The following is a 21,444-nucleotide window of genomic DNA, read 5'->3' on the forward strand; positions in this document are numbered from 1 at the left end:
GCACTGGATGAGAACACAGATCATATCAGTGGTTGAGCACCAGAGCTCAACCTGTAAGACCTCAACCTGTAAGGCCTGTAAGATCACATCAGTGCTGTCCATGTGCTCAGAAATTAAGAGAGCTTGGAGGATGATGGCAGAGACATTTAATAACCTTCAGGGTACTCAAGATCCAGTACCTTGAATGGTACATACCATTCAAAGATGTACCTTCACTCAAGGAGATACTTCAAGGTGGTATCTTGAGTGCTACCTACTAGTGAAATCTCCTTTTCAGTGTAAAGAAACCAGTGAAAGCTCCTTTTTTTTGCACGCTGTTGTGTTTTACTGGCAATCCAGGTAAGACATTTCCTAAAAACTGTTCCTATAAATAATCAATGTCCTAAAAGAATTAAATGCACTTGCATTAATAGTATTTCCTTACTTTTCTGGGAGTCTAAATGCAAAAAGTTTACTAAGGGGATATGTTTCTGTTATGGGTTAGGGAAGTAGAAATTCTGCTGAAAGTCCAATTTTAAGAGCATGGAAGAAGTTTCAGTGTATTCACCTTCCCTTGACAAAGTCATGTTGTCACAGTCTATCCATTCTGGCTTACATGGAAAGTGAGTCCACCAGCCTCCCTTCTTTTGGATTCTTTAAAAGCTTAGAAAACCTGCAGATATTCCTATATTTACCCAAATAACTTCTTTTGTCCTTTGATCTGAAGCAGAAGGAAAGCATCAAAGTGAAATTAATACAGCTATTTACAACAATGGAGTTGTAGCCAGTGAAAATGGATGTGGGGATAGGATTAAATCTACAAAGCGGACTTTAATTTCATGAGGGTGAAAAGCTGTCAAAGATGGTGATTTGCTTTATTGAGAAAAGGCCCCAGTTTTCCTTATGTTTATCATTCAACTGCCAAGGGCAATAGCCATATTGACTTTAGTATGACAAAAGTTGGAATGCTATAGGAGTTTCTCTTGCAGATATTTAGAGATATAAGATTTACAGAAGAAGAGAGATGAGTCCTTCCTGAGCTTGTTTTGTGCCATTATATGAAATTACTTACCCAGCATATAAAGTTTGATAGGATCCTATATGATATAAAAAAATAAAGTCCACACCCCTTTAAACAGGCTAATGGAGAACAAATATGCATAAATATTCTGCCCTTCCCCCCGTCCTGTTTTTGGCTGGGATAGAGTTAATTTTCTTCCTAGTAGCTGGTATAGTGCTGTGTTTTGGGTTTAGTAGGAGAAGAATGTTGATAACACACTGATGTTTTCAGTTGTTGCTAAGTAGTGTTTATACTAAGTCAAGGATTTTTCAGCTTCTCATGCCCAGCCAGCAAGAAGGCTGGAGGGGCACAAGAAGTTGGGAGGGGACACGGCCAGGACAGCTGACCCAAACTGGCCAAAGGGATATTCCACACCATGTGACATCATGCCCAGTATATAAACTGGGGGGAGTTGTCCGGGGGGGGGGGGGGGGGGGGGCAGATTGCTGCTCAGGGACTAACTGGGCATCGGTGGGTGAGTGGTGAGCAATTGTATTGTGCATCACTTGTTTTGTATATTTCAATTGTTTTATTATTATTGTCATTTTATTATTATTATGTTATCATTACCATTATTATTTTCTTCCTTTCTGTCCTTTTGAACTGTCTTTATCTCAACCCATGAGTTTTACTTTTTTTTTCCCCGATTCTCTCCCCCATCCCGCTGCGGGGGGGGGGGTGGGGAAGTGATCAAGCAGCTGCGTGGTGCTTACTTGCTGGCTGGGGTTAAACCAGGACACCCCCAGAAGCAAAAATTTCTAGACTCTAAAAGCTTTTTATTTTCCAACGGGGTGGTTGTGCAAGGCTTTCCTTAAGTCCCCTTTAATGGACTGCCTCAGGAAGCAACCAGGAACATAGGACAAGAAACAACCAGGAGACCAAAGTGGAGCTGAGGAATGAGGTGAAGCTCCATGTCGGCTGCTTGGTTTCAGAGTCAGTTTCACTTTGCTCTGCAATCATCTCCACATCAAAAAGGTGACTGAAGGTGCTATTAATAATTCCAGCATTGTATCCCTAACCTAAAGCTCTTGGCTCTAAAGATCCTGCTGCGCTGTTATCTTCTCGAGAAGGCCAGGAAAAAGTGAGAATGGGAAGGTCAATACCCACCCAGTGCGTACCCTTGGCTTTACCTGCATAAGTGCAAAGATACGAGACAGTCTGGTTTTACAAATTGGTATGTAAAGATATAAGACTGTCTGGTTCTACAAATTGGTATGTAAAGCTGAGGGAAGACCAGATGGCTCAGCAGCATATGGCCTCTAACCTAGTCACTGCTGAAAATCAGGTCTCCTAAAATCTGGGTCGTGTTATATTGTGTTTTTGGTCTACAGTTGCTCCCAGCATTCATTTTAGTTTTCATGTTTTGATTTAATTAAGAGTTCAAGTTTCAAAAATCAACTGGGAAGCTGAACTGGGAATAGAGTTGACAGTGAGTTGCGAAGATGTTACCACAATCAATGCCCTCTTCCCACCTGCAAGACAGCAAGGTGTCTGTTTCAAATATCCTCTCTTGATGTCAACTTTGAAACCACTCAGGATGAACATAGGTTGTTAATGCAGTGAGCAGGGGCAACTATTTCATTTCTGCACAGGACAGCAACACTACAACACCAAGACTAAGCTACAACAGCAAGAAATGAGGGCAAGCTTATAGTGTTTAGATCATGGAGGCAACTGTAATTTGTCAAGAAGAGGACCACAAAAATAACCGCAGATTTGAGACAGACATAAAAGCTTTAAAATTTCTATTAAAACCCCCAGAAATTAAAAGATTGATTAACTCACACATTCAGCTGTCAGTGTAGAAAAAAGAAATTTACAATCACACTATCAAAGGGACGAGCAATATGGCTGCTTCCTACATTTTATTAATGTTAATGATTTTTTTCAATGTTGGTGAGGTATTTTCACACTTAAGCATAATTAATTCAAGAGTGGGAAAGAACAGAAAATTACAGAGAGGAATGTATTTGTCATGCAGAGACTACTATTGCTATATTTTGAGCTGTGATTCAATTACTAAAAATATTATAATCCTATTTTTCTACAACCTAGTTGAAGAAGTCACGAGCATCTCTACTAGAAATCACATTTCTCTGGGTCAAATTTTATGCTGTTGTGTTAGTAATGCTCAAGGAGAAATTGAATCCTTCTTGCTTTTTTTTTTTTCTTTTTTCTACCTGAGGTCAGTAATAGAAGTAATAAAAAAGTGAAAACTTAATGCCACCAAGATAAATAAATATCTTTACATGTGCCCAGGAAGAATATGCTCTCGAAGAAGAAGAGTGGTAAGTGTAGAACTGCACTTTTTGGACTTATAAGTATATAATGTGCTATAACATCTATTAGAAAATAACTCTTGTGACCCAGACTTGTACCACTTAGGGCATTTTTATGAATGGGAATGTGAATCAGATTATATTATGGCTGGGTTTGCATTGCTTTCTACTTGTCTATCCAAAATGTTGCATCTTAACATAAGCAAAGCCCTGTTTTGCTTACATTTTTCTTCTTTTTGCAATAGGTTCCTCAGTCTCTAATGGCTTCACTGTTGACCAAAAGTGTTAACGTGGAAAGAAACAAAATCCCAGCCATCACCAGACAAAACTGATGGCAACACCCTTAAACTACACGTGGTCCTGATGGGTGGCATGGGCTGCTCTCTGCTCCTGCCACAGCACCTTGAGGCAGCTGGGACCTCTCGGGCTCTTCACCCACTGGGCCACCACAGGGAGCAGAACCGGGATATGAAGGCAAGAGAATTTTCTCAGGTAATTTCTGGGGAAAAGAAAGCCCCTCGTCCTCATTTTCAGGATGGTACAATAATTTAATTTACTCCTGTTTTGCAAGCCTGATAAGAGCATGGCAGACCACGTGCAGGATCACTTATCAAGAGACAAAAGCCAGAAAGCTTGCAGTTCAGCCAACAGTGGAAATAACGCTTCTGTGCCTCATTAGGTGTCCAGCCAGAGCATCAGTAGGTAGAGAAACACCTATGAGTATGTTGCTGATGAACAAGTAAGTGGAGTTTTATGCAGGGATACTGGACTTCTTGTCCATGTCCGTGTCCTTCCCACTGGTATACCATCTCTGTTCGGTGGAGAATACATACGGGCAGCTGCCCTCTTGTTTTGACTGGAGCCCAGGTAAGGAGCTGTCTACATTCCTGGTGGCAAGAAGACATGGTTGTTCATCTACCGGTGATGAACAGAATCAGAAAAAAGCTTAAGATGGGAAGGGACTACTGGAGGTCTTTAGCCCAAATACCTACTCACAGCAGGGTTAATGCTAAAGCTGTGTCAGGTTGCTCAGGGCCTTGGTCAGGTGAATCCTGCACATCTCCAAGGGTGTTTCTCTCTGGATACATGAGGAAGAGTGAGGGAGTGTCCCCTGCTTCTACTGGGAATGAAACTCTAGATCTACACCCTATCTCTATCAGCTCCATTCGTTCCCTTGCCCTTGTTCTTCTCCTCAGGGGAGAAAGATAACCAGCTTAACTACTTGTGCAGTCAAGTCCTCAAGTCCCTAAACTAGGGGTGACCACTTTGTGATCAAGAGGAGTCACTTGTGCTCCTTTGTAGGAGTTTAAAATAAAGTTTGAGTCTGAATAAAAAAAGTCCATGTAAAAAACTAATTTAACAGCTTAAACCACTAGATGGTAGGAGTCTATTTTCTGCAGAAAGACTGACTGAAGTCAGTTGTTTGAAATATTCTAAGATAATTGCTGGTGGAGTAGAGCCAGAAAACTTTCCAAGATAAAAAAGAAAACACTGGAATATTAAACATATTCACGGAGGTGAGAGTAAGAGAGAGAGAGAGCACGAATTCTCTACAGGGAATGAAACATCAAAACAGAGCGTCCCCTATGCTCTACAGAGCGGTCATGGATTTTTCTTAGAGTTGTAGCGATAGTGGATAAAAGGAGTGAATCAGAGGCCACAGAACAAGGGCAAGTTCCTCCTTTAGACTGAAGCGGGGTTTGTTGCAGAATGTGACGGGGACCCCGGGAGCCCTATACACCTATGTTACTATAACACCTTACTGAAAGCCAGTTCAAGATGCACAGATTCAAGTTATCAATACCCAAGGGATGCTTTGATAGTTTGGGAAGTAATATCAAGTGAGGAACTCCAGAGATTGTTTCTAGGTTCAGTTTCGTTCATCATCTAGAAGGACATTTAACAGCACAATGGTGAAACTCATAGCTCTTTCTAAAATGTGAGGAGCAGCAACCGCAGTAAAAAATTTATAAGAAACATATGAAAGAGTTCTGTCTGAACTGCAGTTCAAAAGAAGCACGTCCCAACTCAGATTGGGAGTGCCCTTTGACTGTCCCAACAGTACATCAAGGCAAGACCTGGTGCATACCATTCCTCCTCACTTCCCTCACCACAAGCCCACATATCTGTAGGAGGAAAGCCCAGGTGTGTTGTGTAGTGATGTTTTGCAGCTAGATACCTAATCTCACCGATACACAAAACAGGATACTGGGAAATGGAAGGAAAACATATGCCCTGTGATTCAGAAATACTCAGAGGGTCTAGAAAAACACAGGATGAGATTCAGCCCAAAGACACGCTGAGAGTGAATTTAAAAGATGCAGTTATCTTCTTAGCATCAAAAAGCGTGCCGGAGATGAGAAGCTTACTGGGAAAACATCACAGTGAAAAGGTTGTGGAGGTGTAAATCACAGAATCATAGAATATGATTGTAAAGATAAAGATTTTTTGAAATTAAGTTATTTCAGGTTTGTTTGGTTGGGTTTTTTTTTTTGCACTAGACACTCAGGGAATTAGTTTTGTCTGACAGTTTACAAAGACAGAATCCAATCTTGTGATGCACAAGCAAAAGGATCCTGTCAATGAAATACTCAGCAGAGTTGTATGAATAATTCACATGTAGTGCTCCACTGTACTGAGTACAGCCTCTGTGTAGATTCCCTCTTTTTCCCTTTGGATCTGCATTTTGGTGCAGCGGACACATGGCAAAGCAATGCAGCAGAGCTTTTATAGATATCAGTAAAGTTCCAGGCATTTGGGGTTTCTACTTTTTTGTGCTTCTACTTGTTTACACATTTGCTGCAGATCTTCATCTTGCTGTAACATTAGATGGTATTTTGTGTGACTACCATTCTGACTGGGAGCTGCAGTAGGTGAACTCCAATCTACAAAATAACAAAGCGGTACATATGATTTCTGACCACCGTCATCTGGAATACCCCAACTTCCGACCCCCATCAGCCAACACTACAAGGGGGAGAAAAAGAAAGTAAATCTTTTTTAGGCCATCTTCTCCAATAAGCCCTAGTAAATCTGTTCCTGCCAATTCCAAATAGCTTAGGTCAAATGTCCTGAGTATCTGCCCACTAATGAAACAGAGCATCCCCAGCTTCTGCACCCCAGAGCTTTGGCACTTCTGAGATTCTGCAGATGCAAACTCGGGTAGCCCTGAGGAACTGAATGTAAGGCTGCAACACTAATTTTTTTTTTTCCCTTAGGAAGGATATGAGCTGCTGAGCTGCCCTAGAGCTTTACCCTCCAGTTGCAGATGGTTCTTTCCCATTTCATGTGTCTGTAGGCCTCACCTATGTTGTCCCATCAGAAAGGAGAAGTCAGCCGTTGGTCCATCTGCCCCACTGCTACATCATAGACTGAAAAAGGCACAGTATTGTACAAATGAAGACTGAAATGGATACATTCCACTAGTGCAAATTCAAGGTATGGGACGCAGACGAGAAAAACTTATACTGGTGCTGTAACGGGAGTCATTCAAATGTAGAGGAAAGGTGAGCATAAAAATTTGAGACTTAGCACCGTAGACTGAGAAAGAGCACTTTAGACAGGATTAAACTGGAATAAATTTAAGATATAACTACTCTGAACGACACTAACATTTGAATTATTTGTACTGGGAACTTTTACTTCATGTGCTATGTAAAATTTAAAGCTTAGTATTTTAACCATTTGTTCACAGATTTCTCGTGCCTGTGTTCAAAGTTCTTGGGATAGATTTTGGTTTTCAAGATGTATGGATGGAGAATCACAGAACTCACTGAAAGATTTGGATGCAAGGGACCTCGGGAGGTCTGTAGTCCCAACCCCTGCTGACAGCAGGGCTGACTCCAGAGGTAGGTGAGTTGCCCACGGCTGTCTCCTGGCGAGTCTGGAACATCTCCAAGGATGGCGATCCCCCAGCTTCTCTAGGCACCCTGACAAAGTCCTTTCTTTAGCCTTCCTTGGGGAGGAGGAAGAGAGCAGGAGGAATGCAGCCTTACAGCAGGTGGAGGAATAATGCCATCTGTACGTTATGGGGAGGGGTGTAACCGCTGTGTACGGGTGGGAGTAACACCCTTGATGAATGGCAGAAGAGGCGCAGCAAAAGCAAGTTCTTTCACGTTTGTGTCCCTCAGGAAGGAAACTAAAAGTCCCATGAGGTCTTCCTGCACAGAGAATGAATCCTTCTGGCTCAGTTCCCCTCCCGTGACTTTTTAAACTGAAAAGCGGGCACCTTCCACCGATGCCGAGGAGCTTACTAGACGGAAAACAGTAATTCTGCCGGACAAAGCGGCACGGCTACCGCTCTGTGACTTGCTGTCGCAGCCTGGGGAGCGACACGGGCCGCCGCCGCTGAGTCCGGCCGGATTCCCCAAGGAGCTGCTGCGAGGACGGCTCGGAGGTTTTAGCCACCTCATCCCAGAGCGCAGGGGACCGAGCAGCCTCTAACGCAGCGCCTGGGCTCTTCCCACCCCTGAAAGTTACCGGTGAGCCTCGGGGCGGGGGGGACACACGGGGGCCAGCCCTGACCAGGCTCCCCGCCGAGCCGGCACTCCGTCCCGCGGCAAGCCCCGGGGCCGGCGGCGGAGCAAGAGCGGGGACGGTGGCGAGGGCTGGCCGGGAGGTGGCAACCGGGAGCCTCTTACGGGACTGGAGCAAAGGTGGAGGGAGGCTCCCAGGAAAAAGGTGGCTGCCTTGAAGGTGGGTTTATTTGCCTGCCAGATGGGAAGTCTGTGACCAGCCCCTTTAAAACAGGTAAAGGCAGTAAGGCTTCTCCACCCACTCGCCTTGATCTTTCATCATAACTGTGGGCCAGGCGGGGACGTTGTGCAATGTGTGCGCTCCCGTCCGGAGGCTGCGGCGGAGCTTCATGCCCGGCGAGCGGGGGCCGAGGCTCGGAGGCCTGAGGCGGGCGAGCGGGCAGGGGCTGGGAGCCAGCCCCCCTCTCCAGCCGGCGTGGGGCTGAGGAGCTGGAGCGGCGGAATGGAGCTCTCCCTCGGGCTGCTTCTCTTCTGGGCTCTCCTTCCCCCCGAGGTGCCGGGGAAAGAAGGTAAGCGTGGGACCCGCTGCGCCCTCGGCCGTGGAGGGGCGGGTCGGGGCGGGCAGGCAGCCAGGGACCCCCCCGAGGGGCTGGGAACGGGGCCTGCCCGACACGCGTGGGGCCCCGGGGACGCCGCAGCCCGCCCGGCGGGAGCTGGGGAAGGGACTGGGGTGTCTGGGGAGGGCGAGGGGCAGGAGCGAAGCCCGTCCGAGTCTTGGCGCCGGGCTGGAGTGAGCCCAGGTCTGTTCTCCCCCTCCCAGGGGAAGCACAAGCGGCTCTGCATATCCAGTGATCCAAGAGAATTCTGCCTCTGTTTGCCTTAAACGCAGATAACAAGTTTAAACACACAAGTTTAAACTCCGTTTAAACTTAAACACAAGAGTTGCAGATAACAAGTTTAAACTCAGAAAGTTCCCCCCCACCCCCCCCCCCCGCCAACACCCCCGCAGTTTCCTCAGGAAGCCCTCTTGGGAGTTAACCCTTGTGAGCAAGAGGACAGTCATTTTTTCGGAGGCTTGGAAGGTGAAACAGTCTCTTTCACCCACCCCAGCGTTGGAAGGTAGAGCTGGGCTTCGCAACTGCCTCTTCCAGCTCTTGAGACTCCCTCGCTTCCCTTCTCTGTTCCACTTAGGCCCTTTTATTAGATGTAGTGATCTTTTTTTTTTTTGCTTCCATCTTGGCAGTTGCACGGTGGTTATGAAACATCTGAGGAATGGGAATTTTTAACAGAGAGGTGAGGAAGAGTAAATGTCTGTTCTCTTCCCTACCTCCTCCTGCAGTTAATTCCTGCCAGAGACTTCTAGTCTCTGTTTTGCACGGCGAGAGGTGTTGGGGCTTTTCTGTCCCAAGGACAGCCTTCTCCTTTGCTGCTCCAGGCTCTCGATGGAGAGGACTTAGTCATAACTGGCAGTTCAGCCATGGGCTCGTCTCAGACTCTGCGAGTGCCGAGTGCTCTTTTAAAGCGTTCTTGACAAGCACGTTTGTACTGAGGATCCAGCTACGTGGATGCAGCTAGCAGACATTGTGGAGAAGGCCGGTCTAGGTGAGAAGTGATATAAGGTAGCGCTACACAGGCTCTGGTTTCTAAGGTGTGTGACCAGTAGTTGGCAGTAACACTCGGGGACTTCTCTGCCAGCTTCTCCCTTATCTCAGCCATCTCATTTAGGCTGTGTCTGTGATCCACTCTTCCTTAATGTGTCTATCGGGGAACAGCTCATTTCCCCGGCGTCCTCTCTTACCTGAAGTCTTTCTTCTTTTGGGGGAGACCTCCTCCCATGTGGCTGGACAGCCACGTGAGAGTCCTAGCAGCGAGCCTGTCGACCAAAGCGCTCGTAGCCCCCGAGTACTCGTATTCCCTGCGCTCTTGTAGTCTTGCTGACTCATTCTCCCTTTCCTTGGAGAATCCCAGTTGTGGCGTTCACTTTGAGAGGTACTTCTTGAGAATGGACTTCGTCCCCTCCAGTGGGCACTGGGCAGGTGAAGGAGCTGCCGCTGGCGGTGCAGCGGCATGGCGCACGGGCTCTGCAAGGTTCCCGTCCCGGCTGCTTCTGAGTTTCTTTTCCCTTGCTCTGCTAGAACTTGCCATGCAGCCCCTCTCACTTGCACATCACTGCTTCAGGCCTGAAGTGCGTGGGATAGATAGTATCTGGGTGACGGTTCTGGAAGGACAGGCTACCTCACCCTGGGAGTTTTTGGAGACAACACCACGAGAACAGTATCTCAAATAGAGAGATTGAGAGCAGAAGGGAAGCGGGTGAGGAGCCTTGTCTGGACGGGGAGTCTGTGGCTAGGAAGGTTTTGCCGTATGACCATGCTGTGAACGCTGCGAACTTGCAAAACCTGGATTCCTGCTTTTCCCTTCTCCCAATCCTGAAAGGGTGCTTCAGAGGTGAGAACAGCAGTGCAATCCCTCTTATCTCTGACTCTGGGCCCACAGCCTGCTTCCTCATTCCACAGGACTCTTGCTGATCTGCACTTTACACTCTATTACTTAGAGTTGGCAGGCAGTATTTGTAAGGCAGTCAGATGAGGGGGAGGAAATCTGGTTATTTAAATGCCATTTAAATATTTCCCCCCTCCTACCTTTCACCCCCAAATTCTTTTCTGAGTCATTTAGAAATGACCCCTCTGAATACTCCCATAGGAATCTAAAAGGGAATCCAGGGAATTTTTCCTGTTTCCTGCGTTGCCAAGCTGGGGCTGCGATAGGTGCACTGAAACCAGTAGTCTGTTCTGGCAGCACCGGCAGACCCAAAGGCAGGCATGAAGCTGCACATCCAGCAGTACGATTTATTCCAACTCCTCCTCTCTCTTCTCCCTGTTTGCCTACGAAGTGATACACTTTTAACTTCTCTTCAGATCAGGACTCGAGGGCAAACTCTGATCACATTTTCAGATTTCTTCGAGAGCTAAAAATGAACACACCACTGATTTTCTCCTTTGTCACATGACTCCAGGAGCCAAGGCTTAACGCAGCCATGCAGGGCAATTCTGCAAGAGGTGACGATGCTACGCCTGCGAGCCGTTATTCTCTTGCTGTCGTGGCTAAAACAGTCGGCGGGGGGGAGAGAGTGAAACGATTTTTAGGCCACCATCAGCCGGTGGACAGCCTGGGTCAGAGGGAGAGGGCTCAGCAGCTTGAACAACTGATGCATCTCATGGCTTTTGGGTACCACGACAGTGGAAAGTCCCTTCTGCAACTTCACGCTGCCTCTGTACTTTCCCACTGAGTTTCAAGCACCACATAGTACCTCTGGGTGACACTGATTGATCTTTTGTGTTTGGTAATTTATGTGATTGCCTGCTTCTTCATCCATTTTGTCTGCTGCCTTCCTATTTGGAGGAAAGATGTGTTCAGCTGCTAATGCTGGGTTCCCGTTTCGATAGGCTTCAGCCTCCTGCTCCCATTTTGGGACAGCTTTAGGAAGCGGAAAAATTTGACAGGGTTGCATTTTTTGGATGTGTGTGGGTATGACTTGAGAGGAGGGTGGAAGGGGAGAGGGTCTCATGTATGAGGAAAACCTTTTAACTCCTGACTAGCTGCACTGTCTTGTATCTTCCCATCCTTCCTCTAGCCATGCTTTTTGGAGATGAAAGGTCACAAAGGTTATGGGGTTGAGAGGGGCAGTGCAGGCTTTGCCTTCTGTGGCAAAATGAGGATGAAGCCATTCCATGGGCCGTATGGATTGGGTCACTGAGTTGTTTGTTTTGTTTTGTTTTTTCCTCCTTCTTCTGGTTTTCAGTGGATTTGCTCGACACAAGCACTGCGCAGGGTGAACTGGGCTGGCTTCCAGACCCTCCAGAAGTAGGGGTGAGTACACACATTCAGGGAAGGGGAGCCACTGGGAGTACTAAATGATGGAAAAGCATAATCCAAATTGAAATCTCACCCTGCCTCCCAAAATCGGGCTTCTGCAGCTCCACCCTCTCCTGGACATTGTATGCTTTGTAAGTCTCTCTCCCTTGCATCCCCTTCACCTCTGCAGCCTCACCCACTAGCCAGCTGTTTGGGGAGTGATGCATCATTGACTTCCAGTAGTTCTTCTGATGCCTGTTGGCTTCCAGTAGCTCTCAGTGATTAAACATGTCCTTGAAATATATTGTTTCCATGAAGTAATAAAACTTAATGGAGAAAAAGGAAAAAAATAAAATCATCGCCCAGTTTTTCATTCTAACATGGTACAAATACATTTTATGTCTCCTTTTCCAGGCAAATTGCCATGGCAGAAGTATTTCTGTCTCCAGTCTCTCAAGAATTTAGAATCTTTGTCTGTTTAAGGTTGTTCTGCCTTTTTTCCTCTTGAGTACTAAACTGAATGATTCAGTTACACATTTTTTAACTCAGCAGCTGACTGAAGAAACAACTGTTAACTCATGGGCCAGCAATCTGGCCTACCAGGTGGGCTGCAAGGTTCTAGGACATTATACCCAGCCCTAATCCTATGTTTGGCCCACACAGCTGATGAGAGTGGCATTTCCCTTTGTTTCACAACTGTAAAACTGAGTTGATGGAAGTGCTTCAAAATCTACTTATGAAACCACTGCAAAATTGGACCCCAAAAGACAGCTGAGCTCTCAGCTATTTTTGTACAAGTACAGCTATTTTGTATGCAGTACAGTTGAGCAGCCCCTCTAGCGTCACAACCGACGTTACCGAAGATGGTTTCTTTTGTAACAGCAGGACTGTGGGAGTGGTGGAGGGAAGGCACAAAGAAAAGGGAATTCAGGGACTACGCGGCAGTAATTAGAAGGATGTATGTTAATACATGGTTCCAGTTCCTCATCCATGCTCTTATCTTTCTAGCAAACTCCAAGCTCTCCTGTGGAATAAGAGTCTTTACCCTTGCTGCTTTTAAAGTAGACTTGCGTTCAGCCTGTTCCTAACTCATTTTCATAACTTTCCTCTGTAATGTGCTGTGGCTGGTTTAAATTCACCCCAGCCTCCTCCTCCTCCTCCTGGTAGCCTTGCTGGGTGACCTAGAGCCAGACAGTGAGGTTCTCCTGTACTGGCCTAACTGCATTTGTTTCATTAGTACAGCTGGTTTAGTTATTACTATTATTATTATTATACCCTACTCAAAAGAGGTGCCCTAGTGAGACATACATGTAGATCATGTTTTGCCCATTGTTCCTTTTGTTGTGCCCAACTGTCTGTGTGGTAATTTTAACCCAATACTAGGCTCCAGGCATGTTCAGGATGAAGTCAGCCTCTTGAAGAGATTGGAAAAAAACACTGAAAAGTGCATTCTAAAAATAATCTGATAGAAAGAAGACAAAACCTTTGTTACAGAACATCTGACTTTTTGCACAGTAGGTTCACAGCAGTGCTAGGAGTTGGCACGCCCTTCTGCTTGTGCGATACCTGCTTTTTAAAATACTTATATTTAAAATATAGTAGTTGTAACCGGGAATTGTAGAAGATGCTGGAAAACATGGCCTGAGATCAATCTGAGCTAATAGATCAGGATGCTGATGACTGATGAACTAACAGAGGATGAAGAACAGATTGACTGACTTCTGATGAGCAACTCTTTTGCAGGGATTTGTCTAATTACATCATTTCCCAATAACTGTTAGGTGGAAGGCTGACAAACTGCCACAAGCAAAAAGGGAACAATGTGCAATTCTCTTGGAATCAGACCTTTGAACAACTGTTTCTGAAACCATTCTTCCAAAATGAAGGAGTAAATATGTTTGAAAGAGAACTGAGATTAATTCAGAACATTTTTTGACATAAAAGGGCAACGATTAATACTGAATAGTCTGACTAGCTTGATTAGTAACAGGCCGGAAACATCTGAGCTGTATTGCATACAGAGTTGAAGGGCATATTTCAAGTAACACTGCTACTTGTACCTAACCTCAGACGCCAGAGATCTCCCACCTGTGAGCTGGATTTGTGTCAGTACGCTTATCACACAGAGGAGGAATTTGTTGTGAGGAATTTTCATGCTTTATACAGACGAGGTCTCTGAGGCATGGCCCAGAAGAGGCTGGATAATTCTGTGGAGGCAGAATTATACCTTTTTCTCCTCACTTTTAGCGAATGACGATGGATGAAGTGGCTTGCCATGTGTGATTGTTTCACAGACAGACCTGGTCTGCATCCAGTCTAGACAATGCTTCTGTTAACACACGCTCAGCCTAAGAACACCGAGCTGTGTGCCAGTCAGTTTTGGACAGCATGGGTCATTTTTCTGGACTTCTACAGTACCTTAACTGGCGGTGAAATCTTGCCTAAGCTTAAAGGTAGTCTTCAAGCGAAAGTGTCTATACTTTAAATAAAGTGTTCCTAGAAGTTTGTTTGCTAAAAGATTTGTGCTAGCTTGCTTTGTAGTAGCTGTTTAGAAAGGGTTTCATTCATTTTACGCTACCATTGGAAACTACGCCCTTGAAAAGGCAGACTGTAGTTCCTATAACCACTTTCTTATCTACCTTACCACCCCCACCCCCTCATCATCTGACAAATTTTTTGTCTTTGAAGTTTTGAGACAGCAATACCAGCTGGGCATGGGGAAGTGTATTACAGTACTAGTGCTAGATTCCCGTCTTTTAACATGTGTTAGAGAGCTAACGATGATCACTTTGAAGGTGTCAGGAGTCCGGAATTTACTTGCTTTGACATTTTTTTAAGGCTCCCCACGCTGCACAAACAGCCTGGCTACCTGAACTGATTTCAGAAGTCACTGAAACTGTCCAAAAAAGACTTCTCAAATCCTATCATGAACAAATTCAGTTACCGGGCATAGCAGCATTGCTTCTTGGCAGCTTGTAAAGTAACAGTATAAAAAGTTACTTATCTCTGTTTTGCTTTCAAAATTGCATCAGCTTTGAACTGATGGTGATGAGGAGTCATGTTATCCTCTTGCATTTTGCTTTTAATAGACAAGGCCCTAAGCAACCCAACCTGGCTTTGAAGTTAGCCTTGTGTGAGCAGGGGCTTAGAGTAGAGACCCAAAGGTCCCTTCCCACCTAAATCTTTCTGTGTTTAGGTGATAGTTCTGCATTGTTTGTTCGTTGAGTTTTTTAGCCCAGGCACAAAAGGTCCTTCCAGTTTTACCTGATTTAATTTTTGAACTCTGTAATATCTATTCCTGTGGATTTTCTGCATCGGTTTATGTAGGCCTATGATACAACATATTGGGCAATCCGATATTTGTCTTTAGTTGCTACGATTATTTCACCCCCAGCTTGTGGCCCTATCTTGAAACTTTCCTTTTGTCCACTATTTCCAATTTCTTTTTTGTCTATGTGAATAGTATTTGCATAATCCAGTCATACCTGCATGAGTATATGTGACTACTTTATTCCTAGCCATTTGTACTTTATGATGCTGCATACTGGGCCTCTCGATATGACTTTCTGTCTCTATGCTGTCAAATGGATTGTAAATTAAAGACACTTTTGTTCTTTTTTAGCTGGCATGTTTTCTTGGGAGCCATGCTTTCACCAGTTCTACAGCTGCCTTTGCTTGTAAGAGTCCTTTTTCACAGTAACTTCGTTTTTAAATCGGATATCTGTTATTTCAGAAATCACATGACTCTGCTGCGGCCACTAATTGCCAAATTGTCATATTTATTACATATTTAAGGTTCAGCAATGCTCGGTTCTCAACTGGTAGCTGGTGTATGGAGCTTATTTTTCCCAAATTATATTCCTGCATGGATCATAGTATTATTAAAGCTTCCAGATGATTTTCTTAGTCTCCTTTCTAGGCTGCCATCATTCTCAATCTCCTGTGCATGGTGAAGTGGAGGACGTAGCTTTTTTTCTGCCTATTTCATACACTTGCTTGCTTCCACACATACTTCAAAGTGTTGCGATCAGTTTCAAACTTTCTACCACATCTCCTGGTGTGCGTGGCACCTGATCTGCTCATGTCTTCCAAAGTCTACCTTCACACAGGACTAAGGATGTGCATTTAATCCCAGTGACCTAATGTATCCTGGAGGCTGTTCATAAATAGCCACTAACTGCAACTATTGTGGCTCCAAAAACACTTGAAAAACTTTGGAAATGATGTAATTCTTGTGCAGTTCTGCACCCCGTGTTTCACAGGAGGTCTGATTATGAACACAGCAGCTGCAAAAGCTATGTGAATGCAATTTCAGTAAACCAGTGGTCAGTTTTTGTTTTTTTTTTTATGCTGTTATTTTCCTATTAAATCCCAGGCATGGTACAAATTCTACATTGCCTAATTATTTTCTTTAGGTGATAGGCTAGATCAAGTACTTGTGACCTGTCAGCAACTTTTATATCAGTGACCACATGATAATGTTTATATGCCTTCAGGTTCTAGCAAGGCGAGGCTGCGTTCCACCAGACTGAGAGGTCCCAGATGGTAATAACAGCTGATGACTGGTTTCTGTTTCCACCACTTCTGCTCAGACAGATAGGCCTGGTCGTGAAGGAGATGATAGTGTTGTGGGCCACCCAGCCCTCAACCTGCAAGTGATTCCAGCACAGCACTCCTATTTCATTAAACCTGGGTAGTTCACTTAATCAGACTTCTTGGTATCTTACTGACTGGAACAAGTCTCAGCCAGTCACCTTTTTGTAGCATCCAAAGGTGGTGTGAACAATAATTATCAGAAATGCTATTATGTGCACCTCTTCCCACAACTGTTGACAATGCATGTGCTTCAAGATCTAACTCAAATGGATGTAATCACCTCTGAACCTGGAATAAAGTAGCAGTATATACCTCAGGCTGCTCTCAGCTTAAGTATCAGGCATAGAGGATTAGCTCTTCCAAGCGAACAGGATCTGTGTAGAAATTAGGGACAAACGCTTAGTAAAGTCAACAACTAACTGGAAATGGGAACAGCTCTGGCTTCAGGGTCATGTCCTGACATGCCCTGGTGCTGCTGTTGATATGCAGACTGGTGGAGATACTTGTTGATGCTATTCTGTTAAGTGAAAATTAGTTATTTTGTGTGGATTTGGGAGGGAAGGAAAAAAAAAATGCTATGCATATCCAGGTATACTTTACTTTACTCAGAGGGGTGAGAGGGGCGAGTAAAAAAAGTGAGCTGAGAGGAAGTAAAGTGTAAATTAATAGGTGTACTGTAGACCAGATCGCATGAGCCACCAACCAGGTAGCCTCGGATGAAGTCACTGCCACAGACCCAAGGAGCAATCTCGGCTGGTGCGCTGTGTTGTGACCCGAAGGGCAGAAAAGACCATGTTGTGAGCAGAGTTGCGATACAACCATGACATTCATCACCACCGCTGCTCAGGCACTACGGCGATGACAGCACTGCTGCCTAGCAGCTTCAGGAACCTGATTGACCCTTTTATAGCTGTTCAGTGAGAGTGGACAAGGCTCGCTGAACTCCCTCATGTCAACACAAAAGCACCACAAGTCAGCTGGAGTTTTGAGATGAGTCTGCCTATAGCATGGTCCTCCGAGAAGACTAACAGGCTGTTTAAAATAAAAAACAAAACAACTTTTATTGCAATACCAACCAAAATACTGGTGACCTTGCAGCCAGGCAGGTTAGAAAGGAAAGGCTTTATATCTTTTATTGCCTGCTGTGTCTTTGCTGGCTGGACCTATGCTTTGAAGTGTGATTCTTACCATCTCAGAGGCAGAGCTGCAGAAAAATGTGCCTATTCCCTCTGATTTCTTGGAAGGTTATTTCCATTGATTCTAAGGCCTAGTTTCTGGCTTTTCTGTGCTTGACCTGGAGCCTGCCAGCTCCCCACTGTGACATGCTGCCATCTCCTGCAGTTTCTTTTCTCCACGTAGGTTTGATCATCTCAAAGAAAAGGCACAATTACCCTGTCCCTGTTTGGGATTCCACCTGATCCATCTGTAAAAGGAACCTATACAAACAGAGCAAGTATTGCCCATCGCCATCAGACTCATTTCCCAGGTTCACTGTAAATACTGGAAGTATACTTGACACACCATACAAAACTGTAACTCAAACCATAGAAAGCCCTTTGCCTTGGGGAAAAAAAAAAAAATTACTTCCATTACAATGGATCCTATGCAATGTACAATGTAGCGTAAAAATAACATGAGAGCTAACGTTTGCTTTATTGGTAATAAGACTTTAGCCATGAATTCTGAACTCTTAAGATGCACCATCTTATGTCCCACTCCTGTCCTTGTAGTTATTGGTATTGTCAGTGGGTGTTAGCAAAATAAGTGTATACAAAACAAGTGTTCCAAAGTAGCTAGGTGAAATGTTGGACTAGCGTATCATCGCTTACCTGGTAGCATCTGTTGTGACCAGAACTGTTTTCATGCAAGACCTTAATGTGGCCAGATAGTTCAGAGAATGATCAGACAGCAGAACCTGGGTTTGATAAACAGGTTCTGTAATCAATCCGCTGGAGCTCTGTGGCTCACATTAGCACCTTATCTTCCCATAAGAACCTGAGTACAAGTTAAATTGGAAGGAGGTGGGTGCGATGGAGACCTATGTGCTAGTGCCCTAAAGGACAAGTAATTACGTAATGCGGTTGCTCCTCCCTGAAAATAATCAATGGATCATTGCAGGGGAAAAGTATATCATCCCACCTGCAGACAAGTAAACATCATTTCTGTGTTCAGTTGTGTCAAAGACTCCGTGATGATGTGATGAAATCAAACTCCCCTGACCATTGCCAAACGATCAAAGAAATAAAAGCAGCCTCTTTGCTGTTCTCAGATCTAAAGTTAGGGGACTCACGAAGTTAAGTGTCTAGATATCACCGCACTTCTTTCATCATCGCCATCTAAATTGTCTTCCACACCAGCAAAAGAACTTGCAAGAGTATTGAGAAACTTTCAGTGAAGGGTCACAGAAACTTCATTCTGGAATATTGCCAAAACACCACTGTGGTGCTGCTATTTTTGACTGGCTGGTCTAGCTGACAGATTTTTGTCAGATGTATTTTAGCTGGAGAGAAGCTGTTCATCAGCTCATGGCAGGTACCAGCAAGATGTCTCTATTGTCACAGTCTTTCCTCTGAGGCACTACGCTAAGAATGTAGTACAGCTGAACCTGTGATGTACAGCTGCCTTCAACTCTGAATCTATTCCAGGAAGGCTTTTTTCATCATGGTAGCATGCAAATGCTACTATACAAAAGTCAAAGAGACTCCACAGGCAAAAGTGCTGCCAGGGGAAGGAGACAGAAACTGTTCAGCAGTGCATCCTCTGCTAGGCGGTTTCAGGCTTGGCACAGCAGTGACGTACTGTTGCTGAAAAAGATTGCTGGTTTGGGGCCATGTGATTTTGCTTCAGAAAGAGGTTTCAGGGATTAAAACAGCACTCTGAATTCTGTTGCAAATTAGATGGGAAAGAGATGCACTTGCTCAGCACAGGTACGCTGTAGCTGACTCTACTAACTCAGCCGGCCTTTCCATCGTAGTGCAACTCTGTAACCCAAAGTTAAACAAGTTATTGGTTTTCAGTATATGAACTCCTAACTTTTCCGGTGGAGACATGCATCTTGGTTCAGTAACTTTAAGCCTATTGGCAAGATGCTTGCCTTGTCGTTGCCTTCTGTAAGTCTCTTAAAAGTATCGCTGTGCCTTTTCCCAGGATTGGAAGCCACTGTGCTAAGCTAATGTGAAAGCAAATGCAACACAGGTCACAGCAGGCAGGCTCTTATCTGAAAGGAGACAGGGCAAGTCCCTGGCAAGGTGGAGATGGAGACAGCATTGCTGTTGCGAGCCACAAGCTGTTTTGACTCCAGTCTGAGCCTAAGGATTTGCAATACTGTCACAGTCTGCTGCCTCTGTCACTGGTAGCCTACCTCTTTATTAGCAAGGATCAATTTGTATTTGTCATCATAAAAAAATTGTTGGGTTTTTTTTCCCACATAAAAAAAGACTAAACCCAAAAGACACCACTGTATTGATGCCTGCAGAGCCTGACAGTAGCTCCAAGAAGACATACGAGCTGTCTCTGTTTCTGTCTTACACCTTATGGTAGATCCTAGGAAGAGTAGCCCACAGATGGATGGAGGAATCACAGGTTGTCCTAGATAGGCTCCTTGACACAGACCTAACCTAGAGAAGGCTCATTTATAGAAAAAGGCAGAGTAAGCCTTCCTTAGGCTTCAGACCTTCAAACTGTATAATCAATTCAGAGTCGATCAAGGCAGATATTAAAAGGCATGTACCTTATCTTATCTTTGGATTTTTACTCACATGGCAGACCAAACTGATACTGTTTACTACAGATACCTACTGGTGCTCTTCCAGACTGTCATTCAAGTAATTCTGAACTGCCTTCATAAAGACAGCTCGTCTCCACCACTGCTTTCTGTATATTGAATCCAACCTAGTAATGGGAGGAAAGTTGCCTTCCTTTTTCCTAAACTTGCAGTGTTCCGAGGTTATTGAGATAGTACTTTTGCTTTGAGGTTGTCGTTCACTTAACACAAATTGCTGTGCTGGAATTATTTTGCTCTGTATTATACCACCAGACCAAGACTTTCAAGAACAAATCTCTGGAACTAAGTGCCTGTGTTAGTATATGTGTTCCTGAGAAGTACAGAACACCCTTTTGTTCTCAAATCCAATGGCTACATCCTTAGACTTTCTAAAAAGTCAAGCTACTAATTTATGGCCCTCTCCTGGATGCATTGGCTTTTGTTTTCTTAGCAACTTTTTAAGAATTCTAAAAGGTTTTAAAAGTTTAGAGACAGTTTAAACTTAAAAAATAATTTTAAATTTAAAAAAGAATTTTGAATTTAAAAGGAGTTTTAAAGAATAACATTTAAAGAGTTTAAGAGCTCTTTAGCTTGCTTGGAACAGGGAACTGAATTACATGATCTCCAAGGGTCCTTTCCAACCTAAGTCTTTCTATGATTCTGAATCTCATGAGAAAGTTTGCTTGTAGCATCATAAACCCACAGTTCACTCACTGCTAAAATGAGGAAGTCTGACTTGTGCTGTCCCCCACTTCGAGAACAATGTTTCCCATCCTATGGCCAAACTGATGACTGGAGTAAGGATGCAGTGTCTGGAATGAAAGGGGTAGAAAGTTACATTATCGAAGGAGGTTGATTCAATGTCATTGGCAGACACACTAGAGAGCCAACTAATTAATATTGATTGAGCCAGACTTTACCACACATGTTTATTAAGAACATTACATTAAAAATCAGAGGCATACATTTTGATTTTGCAGCAGATTATTTGAGGATGTGAGACAGTTGCCTAGCAACTTCTGGCCTCATCACCCTTTCATTAAGTGTTGTATGTAACAGTTTTCCTCTACTACTTTGAATTTAAAAGCTTCACTGAATAATGAAAAGAAGTCACAAGCATATTTAACAATAGTTCTGTATTGTTAGCATAAATAATATCCTCATTTTACTTCCTTTACCCATCAGCAGTAGTCTAGAAAAACCAAGTCTGACGCCCTTGTTATTTCTTTGCACCACACTGCATGTGAAACTGTGCAATAGTCAATGCTAAGCATCTTTGCCCTGAAGAGCTCAGTCTGGAAGAAGCTGGGCTGAGATGAGCTAAGAAATACAGGAGTTAGCAGTTGGATTTTTTCCAGCAGTAGAGTTTAAAGGAAATTTTTCTGCTAGAGTTGTCGCTATTGAAAATGAAACTTTGGTCCGGTAGCACTTAAATTT

General features: G+C 44.3%; 1 protein-coding gene across 1 annotated transcript in view; it reads left to right on the top strand.

Moving 5' to 3' along the window:
* The first annotated feature begins 8,082 nt into the window (after positions 1–8,082).
* Positions 8,083–21,444, top strand: part of EPHA1 (EPH receptor A1) — a 35,088-nt gene continuing 21,726 nt past the window's right edge. Inside the window, exons 1-2 of the mRNA XM_052794563.1 lie at positions 8,083–8,362; positions 11,596–11,663. Coding sequence (XP_052650523.1) covers positions 8,296–8,362; positions 11,596–11,663 — 135 coding nt within the window. The 5' untranslated portion in view covers positions 8,083–8,295. The remainder of the gene's footprint in view (positions 8,363–11,595; positions 11,664–21,444) is intronic.

This window comes from Harpia harpyja, chromosome 8 (genome assembly GCF_026419915.1).
Source record: "Harpia harpyja isolate bHarHar1 chromosome 8, bHarHar1 primary haplotype, whole genome shotgun sequence".
In the NCBI taxonomy this organism is placed as follows: Eukaryota; Metazoa; Chordata; class Aves; order Accipitriformes; family Accipitridae; genus Harpia; species Harpia harpyja.